The 12,359-nt window shown below is 40.1% G+C and overlaps 1 protein-coding gene across 1 annotated transcript; it reads right to left on the bottom strand.

Annotated features, from left to right (window-relative positions):
- Window positions 1-7,831: 7,831 nt before the first annotated feature.
- LOC131996174 (uncharacterized) lies at window positions 7,832-12,148 on the bottom strand. The gene has a single exon (XM_059365628.1). It carries the CDS (start codon window positions 12,146-12,148, stop codon window positions 7,832-7,834), a length of 4,317 nt encoding a protein of 1,438 aa, XP_059221611.1.
- Window positions 12,149-12,359: the final 211 nt, after the last annotated feature.

Here is a 12,359-nt window from a genome sequence, read left to right as displayed (position 1 = left end):
CAGCATCATAGGTATAACTAGACGAACCAAAAAACTATGGATAAGCAGTAAACCTATAGTGGAGATAAAACACTGGATACGTCTACGTAAAGCTCTGCTACGTGGTCCCGACAATGTATTTCGCCTGCACTTGACAGCATTTTGAAGAAGGAACAAGCAGGTTTTCAGCTAGGACGTTCTTGTGCTGCAGAATTTAATACACACCTATACCTTTTATTCAACGATTTCGAGCATGCTTTTGACACAGTTTCGCGAAGTTAAATTGTGAGCACTCTGTTGAATAAGGGCATCCCTGAGAAAATCGTGACGCTAATTAGGGAGCTGTATAGGAATGCTGAAGTTTCAGTTAGTTTCAATGGAAAAGAGAGCCCTCCTTTCAAAATCAATAATGTTGTGAAGCAGAGGTAAATCTTATCGCCGACGCTATTATACCCGCCACCATAGGATGGGGGTATACTCATCTAGCCATTCCGTTTGTAGCACCTCGAAATACTCGTCTATGACCCTATAAAGTATATATATTCTTGATCGTCTCGACGTTCTGAGTCGAACTAGCCATGTCCGTCCGTCTGTCGAAATCATGACAGCGGTCGAACGAGTAAAGCTAGCCGCTTCAAATTTTGCACAGATACTTCTTATTAATGTAGGTCGATGGGGATTGCAAATGGGCCACCAATTCATTAGATATAGCTCACATATAAACCGATCCCCCGTTTGATTTCTTGAGCCCGTGGAAGCCGCATTTTTGATTTGGCTGAAATTTTGCATGCAGTGTTTTGCATGCAGACTTCCAACTGCTGTGACAAGTACGGTCGAAATCGGTCTATAACCTGGTATTGCTTCTATTTAAACCCATATATGGGAGTTCAAATATACTATTTGGGGTCGTCCAAGCCCAAAAACCCAATCCAATCTCGAAGCCAATCTTGGCTATATGGGGTTCTAATGAATAGTATTTTGTAGTAGATTACAAATATGATATTAAAATTTATGTCCAAGCATCTGAGGGTGCAGCTGAGCGGGCTGAATTCAGCTTAAATTCTATAAACAATATATTCTTACTAAGGTTTCACAAATTATTATAGCAAAATGAAATATATCTCAAAAATGGTTAAGAGATTAGTTTATTCGAAATACAGTTACTTGGACCTAAAATGTGCTTCCATTTAATCAAAAGGGTTTCCATATTCCTCTGAAAAGAGGAAGAGTGGTACTATTTTATACAAGGGGTCAAAATTACAGGTTTTTCTATTTAGGCATACTACATACGGATCACCGTAAAAAAATAAATAAAAATAGTAAAAAGCGTGTTAAGTTCGGTAGGGCCGAATCTTAGATACCTACCTCCATGGATTCCGCTAAAAATGAACCCTTATTAGCTGAGTTTATATTTGAATTATTTTTGTCTCAAGAAGTCATATCGAAATATCGGTACTTAGGGGAGCCTATATCACCATATTGCCAGATTCGGACAAAACTTGGGACTGATGTTGTTAGTCATAAAAGTCAAAGGGTTTTGGGCAAAATTTCAGCCAAATGGGGTGAAAATTGAGACTTCTAAGGCGTCCAGAAATTAAATCCGGGGATCGGTTTATATGGGGACTATATCTGTTCATAGACCGATTAGGATCATACTTGGCTTGGATGTTGAAAGTGATGTTTTTATAACCTCCGCCATAGGATGGGGTTATACTAATTTCGTCATTCTGTTTGTAACTCCTCGAAATATTCGTCTGAGACCCCATAAAGTATATATTATCTTGATCGTCATGACATTTTATGTCGATCCAGCCATGTCCGTCCGTTCGTCCGTCTGTCTGTCTAAAGCACGCTAACTTTCAAAGGAGTAAAGCTATCCGATTGAAATTTTGCAAAAATACTTATAGTTGGAGGTCGGTTGGAATTATAAATGGACCATATCGGTCCATGTTTTGATTTAGCTGCCACATAAACCGATTTTGGATCTTAACTTCTTGAGCCACTACAGGGCGTAAATTTTATCCGAATTGGGTGAAATTTGTCATGATGTGTTTCGTCATGACTTCCAAGAACTGTGCCAAGTAATGTTCTAATCGGTATATAACCTGATATAGCTGTCATATGAACCGATCTTGGGTCTTGACTTCTTGAGCCTCTAGAGGCCGCAATTCTTAACCAATTTAAATGAATTTTTGCACAAAGTATTATTTTATGATATCCAACAACTGTGCCAAGTATGGTTGAAATCGGTTCATAACCTGATATAGCTGTCTAGTTACCGAACTATTGATGTTGAGTATTAAATTCGTACTGATCATTTATTGAAAATTTATAAACTACAATAATTCTTATCCTAATTAAAAAAAGACAACTATATAACTTAAACTAGCTCTTTCTCTTTCAATCTTAAACCTAAAATGACCAATCGAAATACGCCACGAAACATAACCAAATATTCTACAACCGCAGACCAACCAGCCTAAGCCACGATCCTAAACAAACATTAGATAGCATTATCATGGTCTTCAAATGAGTGGAAAATTCCATTCACACAGTTTTTACTTCCTTATCACAACTCAATTTTAATTATCCTGACAATCTGTATCTGCTCGATGCATCAATGTTTGCTATCCCAAATCATAAAATACCATTGACGCTCATAGATTTATTTTAGGTTACATTTTTAGAGAATCAACAAAAGCCTGTTCCATGAACATTTTCCCGGGGCCTAAAAACTAAATATTATACCATTTCTGTTGGCTGATGAGGAGTGAAATCTATCTTAACGATATTTTGCTTGCGCTTACATTTACATTTCAAATATAAGTAAATAGTACTACATATAATCAAAATAGTCAATATTATACATAGTGATAAATGACCGCTGACATGATGAAAGTTTAGTCCTCTTAAAAGCAACTTCTCCTTTTTTAGTTCCTTGATCTGGTTCTTCAAAAGCTCAATCTCTTTTCCGTGGTCAATGGTCATTGGCCCCAATGCGCTCATATTCCAACTGGTCATACTCTCCACATCGGTATACAAGCTCAACTTCATCTCCATATTATTTTCTGATGTGAATTGAATTGGAGCATGTATCACTCCACCCTTCATTCGAAGAACACATCCGGGCTCCACCTTCATGATACCCTGCAATGGCATCATCAGCAGCCTCTGAGCGTCTGGTTTACACTGCACGTGAGCGGTTGTCTCGTTGAACATCTTGAACAACCAATGGTTTCGTTGATGTAATTGCACCCAGAAAATTTCAATACTCGTAGGCGCAAATTGGCACTGATGACGCGCAAGAGGTTTCACTGATGAAATTTCGCAAGAATTATCATTCGCATCTATCCAGGGCCATCCACCATCACAAACGTATTCTTCCTCAGACATTTTCTGACAACTACTTAACTCCAACTCGGACATCAAATGATAGGCATCCATATTAAAATTATATAAAATGAACTGCTCTCTTGCAACGACTATCTGTTTCATGCCATTATATACAACAGGCACAGGTATTACCCTGTGTATTTGGGAGACATGATCGTTGAATAATGGTATTTCTGCAGATATCACCAATTGATTGTCTATTATAAACGCTTTCGCCTTCATTAGCTTATATATGGTGCTTAGCTGATTATGCTTCTTTCCCGGCAGTTTAAGGCTTTCAGGTATATTCTCCAGCATCTGGTGTATTTCATTCTGGAGCTGAATTGGCGTGAGCAATGAGGGATTTAATTTACCATGATTTATATCTATCAGCAATTCGATTATCTTCGCTTGGACCCTCTGGTTCTCACTTATGATTATGTGCAATTCTTTCGTCACCATGAAAAATTTGATGGACTCGCGGTACACCAAATATACCTCCTTCATCGCTTCCGTCATGTTGTTCACCCGTTCTGTTATACTTTTGAAGTTGCTGTTTACTTCTTCCGTCGTTTTGCGAATGACATTCACTGACGATTCCAGAATAGACGTCTGTTTTTGCACAAGGTATTTCAGGTCATGCTGATTTCCCAATAGTTTCCTCATGTTTTCTTCTACAACTTTCCTGTCATCAGCATCCATCGTGCCAAAGAGGATGTGCTGTAGCGAGCCAATAAACTCTAAGGGTGCTCTCTTGGATCTAGCCACATCATCATGAAACAAATATCGATTAGTGTATATCATCTCCTTCACTATCTGCTCCATCTCGTCCAGTACATGACCACAGTGGTCTTCAAAGGTCATCAATTTTCCACATGTATTTCTCATATCCACCAGCAATCGTTCGGATTTGCTAATTACCTCAAAGAACGGATCAAGCTTGAAATAGATTAGCAGATTCCATGAAGACGCTACTACATCCACAGTTCCCAAGTGATCCAGGTAAATTGCAGTAGAATTGCTTATCTCAGAGATTGAACCTCCAGTTGTAGCCACTGCTCCAATCTGACTTGTGGCAGCAAGTAGCAGCATTACTAATACACTAAAAACATGCTTGTTTGCCGACTGCGCATTCCTCAATCCTGCTTTTGTTGTTTGTGGCGACACTTCTTCCACCTCTTCATCCGAAGCTCTTATTAATGGACAGAGTTTCTGGACAGGGCGTTTTAATATGCAATCTTGCAACTTCAATGACACAACTCGAACTCTCCCATCCTTGCCCGGATGAGTCTCAATGCTTCGTCCCATAGGCCATTTCGCTTGATGTGTCAATTCGTTTTTATACCCTCCACCATAAGATGGGGGGTATACTAATTTCGTCATTCTGTTTGTAACTACTCGAAATATTCGTATGAGACCCCATAAAGTATATATATTCTTGATCGTCGTGAAATTTTATGTCGATCTAGCCATGTCCGTCCGTCTGTCCGTCCGTCCGTCCGTCCGTCCGTCCGTCCGTCCGTCTGTCTGTCGAAAGCACGCTAACTTCCGAAGGAGTAAAGCTAGCCGCTTGAAATTTTGCACAAATACTTCTTATTAGTGTAGGTCGGTTGGTATTGTAAATGGGCCATATCGGTCCATGTTTTGATATAGCTGCCATATAAACCGATCTTGGGTCTTGACTTCTTGAGCCTCTAGAGTGCGCAATTCTCATCCGATTGAGATGAAATTTTGCATGACGTGTTTTGCTATGATATCCAACAACTGTGTTAAGTATAGTTCAAATCGGTCCATAACCTGATATAGCTGCCATATAAACAGATCTTGGGTCTTGACTTCTTGAGCCTCTAGCGTGCGCAATTCTTATTCGATCAGAACGAAATTTTGCACGATGTGTTTTGTTATGATATCCAACAACTGTGACAAGTATGGTTCAAATCGGTTCATAACCTGATATAGCTGCCATATAAACCGATCTTGGGTCTTGACTTCTTGAGCCTCTAGAGTGCGCAATTCTTATCCAATTGAAATGAAATTTTGCACGACGTGTTTTGTTGTTATATCCAACAACTGTGCCAAGTATGGTTCAAATCGGTCCATAACCTGATATAGCTGCCATATAAACCGATCTTGGGTCTTGACTTCTTGACCCTCTAGAGGGCGCAATTCTTATCCGATTGGAATGGAATTTCGCACGACGTGTTTTGTTACGATATCCAACAACTGTGCCAAGTATGGTTCAAATCGGTTCATAACCTGATATAGCTGCCATATAAACCGATCTTGGGTCTTGACTTCTTGAGCCTCTAGAGTGCGCAATTCTTATCCGATTGAAATGAAATTTTGCACGATGTGTTTTGTTGTTATATCCAAAAACTGTGCCAAGTATGGTTTAAATCGGTCCATAACCTGATATAGCTGCCATATAAACCTATCTTGGGTCTTGACTTCTTGACGATCTAGAGGGCGCAATTCTTATCCGATTGAAATGAAATTTTGCACAACGTGTTTTGGTTCATAACCTGATATAGCTGCCATATAAACCGATCTTGGGTCTTGACTTCTTGAGCCTCTAGAGTGCGCAATTCTCATCCGATTGAGATGAAATTTTGCATGACGTGTTTTGCTATGATATCCAACAACTGTGTTAAGTATAGTTCAAATCGGTTCATAACCTGATATAGCTGCCATATAAACCGATCTTGGGTCTTGACTTCTTGAGCCTCTAGAGTGCGCAATTCTTATCCAATTGAAATGAAATTTTGCACGACGTGTTTTGTTGTTATATCCAACAACTGTGCCAAGTATGGTTCAAATCGGTCCATAACCTGATATAGCTGCCATATAAACCGATCTTGGGTCTTGACTTCTTGACCCTCTAGAGGGCGCAATTCTTATCCGATTGGAATGGAATTTCGCACGACGTGTTTTGTTATGATATCCAACAACTGTGCCAAGTATGGTTCAAATCGGTTCATAACCTGATATAGCTGCCATATAAACCGATCTTGGGTCTTGACTTCTTGAGCCTCTAGAGTGCGCAATTCTTATCCGATTGAAATGAAATTTTGCACGATGTGTTTTGTTGTTATATCCAAAAACTGTGCCAAGTATGGTTTAAATCGGTCCATAACCTGATATAGCTGCCATATAAACCTATCTTGGGTCTTGACTTCTTGACGATCTAGAGGGCGCAATTCTTATCCGATTGAAATGAAATTTTGCACAACGTGTTTTGGTTCATAACCTGATATAGCTGCCATATAAACCGATCTTGGGTCTTGACTTCTTGAGCCTCTAGAGTGCGCAATTCTTATCCGATTGAAATGAAATTTTGCACGATGTGTTTTGTTGTTATATCCAAAAACTGTGCCAAGTATGGTTTAAATCGGTCCATAACCTGATATAGCTGCCATATAAACCGATCTTGGGTCTTGACTTCTTGAAGATCTAGAGTGCGCAATTCTTATCCGATTGAAATGAAATTTTGCACAACGTGTTTTGTTGTTATATCCAACAACTGTGCCAAGTATAGTTCAAATCGGTCCATAACCTGATGTAGCTGCCATATAAACCGATCTTGGGTCTTGACTTCTTGACCCTCTAGAGGGCGCAATTCTTATCCGATTGGAATGGAATTTCGCACGACGTGTTTTGTTATGATACCCAACAACTGTGCCAAGTATGGTTGAAATCGGTCTAAAACCTGATATAGCTGTCATATAAACAGATCTGGGGATTTGATTTCTTGAGCTTCTAGAGGGCGCAATTCCTATCCGATTTGCCTGAAATTTTTCATGACGTATTTTATTTTTACTTTCAACAACTGTGCCAAATAAGGTTCAAATCGGTTCATAACCTGATATAGCTGCCATATAAACCGTTTTGGGATCTTGACTTCTTGACCCCTAGAGGTCGCAATTATTATCCGATATGCCTGAAATTTTGTACGATGGATCCTCTCATGACCATCAACAAACGTGTTTATTATGGTCTGAATCGGTCTATAGCCCGATACAGATCCCATATTAATCGTTCTCTCTATTTTACTTCGTGAGCCCCAATGGGCGCAATTCTTATACGAATTGGCTGAAATTTTACACAGGTCTCCAACATATAATTTAATTGTGGTCCGAACCGGACCATATCTTGATATCGTTTTAATAGCAGAGCAACTCTTTTCTTATATCCTTTTTTGCCTAAGAAGAGATGCCGGGAAAAGAACTCGACAAATGCGATCCATGGTGGAGGGTATATAAGATTCGGCCCGGCCGAACTTAGCACGCTTTTACTTGTTAATGATGACTACATCTCCATTCGCCAAATTCACCTCTGGCCGGTTCCACCTTCTTCGCTGCTGCAACGTTGAAAGATATTCCTCTTTCCATCGATTCCAGAAATCTCTTCTCATCTTCTGTATCAGCTTCCACTTGTTGAGAGATCCTACCACTTCGTTGACATACTCCGGTACATCCGTCGTCTACCTCCCAATCAGAAAATGACTCGGTGACAAAAAATCAAGAGATTCCACTTCTTCATTATCCATATACACCAATGGCCTTGAGTTTAAAACCGCTTCGATTTGGCACAGCAATGTGGCCATTTCCTCGTAACTTAATCTGGTCTCGCCAATAACACGTCTCAGATGATGCTTCACAGATTTCACGCCAGACTCCCAAATCCCTCCTTGATGAGGGGCTGCCGGGGGGATAAAATGCCACTCCACACCTTCCTCCGCCAGCACTGGCATCACGTCTCGATTTCTTTGAATAACAGCTTTGTAGTCCGCATCAAGTCTATTTTTCGCTCCAACAAAATTTGTCCCATTGTCGCTGTACATTTTAGCACTCTTTCCTCTTCTGGAAAAGAACCGTTTCAAGGCTGCCAAAAATGCTGATGTGGACAAATCGCTCACAGCTTCCAGATGAATTGCTTTTGTTGACATGCAGACAAATATAGCAATGTATCCTTTAAAACACTTTTGTCCTCTGTTTCTGGAGCACTTAATCCATATAGGTCCAGCGTAGTCCACTCCTGTATATAAGAAAGGTTGCATCGCTGTAACCCTCGAATCTGGCAAGTTACCCATTATCAGCTTCGCTGTCTCTTGTTTGTACCGTATACATCTTGGACACGATCGTATACACTTTTTTATCGCTGCTTTCAAGCCAATAACCCAATATTTGCGTTTTGTGGATGTTTCAGTCAATCTGTTTCCTCCATGTAAAGTTGCCAGATGAAACGATCGCACTATTGCGGCTGTCAGATTCGATTTATTCAATACAATTGGATGTTTTTGATTGAAGGACATATTTGCATTTTGCAGTCGACCACCAACTCGAAGTATGCCTCTTCTGTCTAAGAAAGGATGTAGTCCCACTATACGGCTGCCTCGATCAATTAAAGATCCTCTTTTTAAAGACATAATTTCTTTAGAAAACATAACTTGCTGATGACGTGATAGTATATGTTCTTCAGCTTCTATAAGTTCATGGACAGCTAAACCACCAGAAATTTTGATTTTATTCCTTGTCCTCTCAATAAATCGAATGACGTATGCCACTACACGCCGCATTTTAGAAAACCTGGAGTATCTCGTCATTATATCATCCAAAAAATTTACTTCTGTTGTTACCATCGTCGATGCTATCACTGCAGTCCTCTGTGGTAGTTCAGGCCAATGACTTGAAGGCTCCCGCAACCATTCAGGACCATTCCACCATAGCTTATAGTCCATTAGCCGATGTGGTTGAATACCTCTTGATGCAATATCTGCTGGATTTTCCTTTGTGCCAACATATCTCCATGTTGCTGTTGGTACAAGCACATTTATATCCTGCACCTTATTCTTAATGAATTTGTCCTTGCTACGATTATTTTGGATCCACCCCAGTGTGATTGTTGAATCAGTCCATGCAAACACGTTCGTCTCTCTTCCTATGATTTTCTCTGCCCTATTCAACAATCTCGCCAACAGATGTGCACCACACAGCTCCAATTTTGGCAGCGTCTTTTTATTTTTGATTGGGTTGACCTTACTTTTGGCAGTTAGTAAAGTCACCCTCATTTCACATTTAATGAATATTACTGCGGAATATGCTTTCTCGGACGCGTCTGAAAAGCCATGAAGCTCGAACTTTGTAGTTGTCGATGTACCCAGCCATCTAGGGATTTTTATTTTATGAAGAGAATCCAAATGATTTGCGAATTCTAGCCATTGCGTCAAAATTTCCTCGGGTATCGTCTCATCCCAATCTATATTTAACAGCCACAGCTTCTGAACGATCAATTTTGCTACCACCGTTATTGGTGATAACCATCCCAATGGGTCGAAAATTCTAGCTACCAATGACAGTACTTTTCTCTTTGTCATTTGTGAAGGATTACTAAAGCTGACGTTGAATCGAAAGTGGTCCATATGGGGATCCCACCCAACACCCAAGGTTTTTATGGACTCGTCGTCTTTAATCGATATAACTTCATTGCGTCCTCGATTTTCTACAATTTCCGTAATTTTAGGGTCATTTGAAATCCATTTTCTCAAATGAAAATTAAACTTCTGCAGCTGCTGTGCCACTGATTGCAGAATATGTTGACTTCCCTTTACAGTATCAGCTCCAGTCATGAGGTCATCCATATAAAAATCTTCTTTTATAATATTTTTCACCATCTCCTCTTTGCAGTAATCACCTATCATGAATAGTGACCTTACTGCCAGAAACGGCGCCGCTGATATGCCATATGTTACTGTTGTTAAACGATATTGCTTTATTGGTTCCGCTCTGTTCTCTCTCCAAAGTATGTATTGATATTCTTGATCTTCTGGCCTCACTACAATCTGCCGATACATCTTTTCCACGTCTCCTGTCAATACATACTTCCATAAACGCCATTTCAACATTATATCAAATATATCGCGTTGAAGTTTAGGTCCAGTGTGCATTATGTCATTCAAACTTCTTTGATTCGATGTTTTCGCTGATGCATCAAACACCACTCGCACTTTCGTTATTCGGCTATCTTCTCTGATCACTGCTTGATGCGGTAAGTAATATTTTCCTTTCATCTCCATCGGTACTTGCACCATATGACCCAGTTCCCGATACTCTCGCATGAAGGTTATATATTCAGCTTTTAGTGATGGATATTTCTCCAACTTCTTTTCACCATTCAAAAACCTGGCCATTGCTTGCGGTTTGGATTCGCCTAGTTCCATATCAGCCTTAAAAGGTAATGACACCATCAATCGACCATCATCTCGAATAACGGTCGATTTTTCAAAATTCTGCATGCACCACTGGTCATCATTTGTACACTGATCTTCTGCTTCCACTTCCTCTACTTCCCAAAAACGTTCAAGGTTCGTCGCAGCCACCTGCACTTTTTCCACTTTGCTTATTCCATTGGATAGAGCTCCAGATACTATCCAACCAAGTTTCGTTTGTTGTGAGAACGGACCGCTTACTCTCTTCTGCCCTTTTTCCATTATGTCGGCGTAAATGTCTCCACCGATTATTAGATCAATGCGATCGGATTTATTGAAGAATGGATCAGCCAACATACAGTTTCGCCATTGCTTCATATCTATGTCGAAGGATTTACCTGGCTGCTGGCTCATTATCGTAGGTAGTACCATCGCCTGTGAATTGAATACATGTTTGCTAAGAAATCTTGGCTTTATAACTAAGTCCACTTTGTACTTCGACACACCAACCAAAGTACCACCCAAGCCGTGTATTTCCGTTTTTTCTTTTATCCTTGGCAATCCCAAAATCTGCGAAGCTTCTTCCGAAATTGATGTTATCTGTGACCCTTGATCTATCATTGCCCGTAGCAACTCAAATTCTCCCGTCGCTGCCCGTACTTTTACCAATGCTGTTGCCAATAAAACTTGTTGTTGTTTTCTCTCAATTACCATAGATGATGTGGGATTAACTTGCTGATTAACGCTTCTTTGGTCACCATTGTGAAGATAATGATGGTGATTACCTCCACATTTGTTGCAGCGCACAACACTATTGCATTTTCTGTCTGTCCTGTGTAAAAGACAAACGAAACAAATTTTTTTCGCAGCTACCGCAGGCTTTCTCTCTGCCGGTGTCATTGCCAACATCTTCCTGCATTCTATCACCCCGTGCCCACTTTTCTCACAAAAGTAGCAAAATTTGGTTGACATATTATTTTTGTTTCCATAAATTCTCTTCACGTTCACTTCCTGCTCTCCCGCCGCTTCCAACGCAAGGTATTGTTGTTGCAAAAATTCTAAGACATCATCCAAAGTTTGAATTTCTCTCGGCTTCCTTACTTGTTGCTCATATAGCCGCAACCCATCCTTATCAAACTTTCTCACAATTATTCTGGCAATAAATGGTTCAGCATCCTTTGTAGACACATTCATGCCCCTCAACGCCATTACACAGTTTTTGGTAGTGTCAAGTATGCGTCTTATACTTGCCGCTGAATCGCTATTCATTACTGGTTGGTCCAGAATCTTATCACACAAATTCGTGAACATCAATCTCCTATTCGCGTACCTTTTCTTCAATAATTCAAAGGCAGCTTCATAATTGGAGTCGGTTATTTTTAAATGCTGAATTAGTTGAGCTGCGTCTCCTTTAATGGCTGCCTTCAGCCTGTATAATTTCTCTACTTCGGAAAAATGAGGCGAATTATGCACCAAATTTTTAAATAAGTCATGGAATGACTCCCAGTCCTCAATTTTGCCGCTGAACTCGGGTATCCTCACTTCGCTTAATCTGATGTTGCTGCGGATTTCTTTTCCCTCTGCTTTCTCCATTTTTTTCTCTCCAACGACTTTCCGTCGAATACTAAGTCTTTCCGTCATCTCCTCGTATTGTTCAAAGACTTCCTCGTCTATTTCATTCGTTGCCAGCAACTTCGACTTCACCACTTTCCAATCTCTTCTCTATTCTTTCGATTTTTTGGAAAAAATATTTCCTTATTGACGGCTTCTCCTGTAGCATTGCCGCTTTTCCAACTGCTGCTTC

Source organism: Stomoxys calcitrans, chromosome 3, assembly GCF_963082655.1.
Source record: "Stomoxys calcitrans chromosome 3, idStoCalc2.1, whole genome shotgun sequence".
Lineage (NCBI taxonomy): Eukaryota > Metazoa > Arthropoda > Insecta > Diptera > Muscidae > Stomoxys > Stomoxys calcitrans.
This window is presented reverse-complemented; position numbering and strand designations above follow the sequence as displayed.

Excerpts from the sequence above, each read along its gene's own strand:
- LOC131996174 (XM_059365628.1), bottom strand. The coding sequence starts at position 12,148 with ATGGAGAAAGCAGAGGGAAAAGAAATCCGCAGCAACATCAGATTAAGC.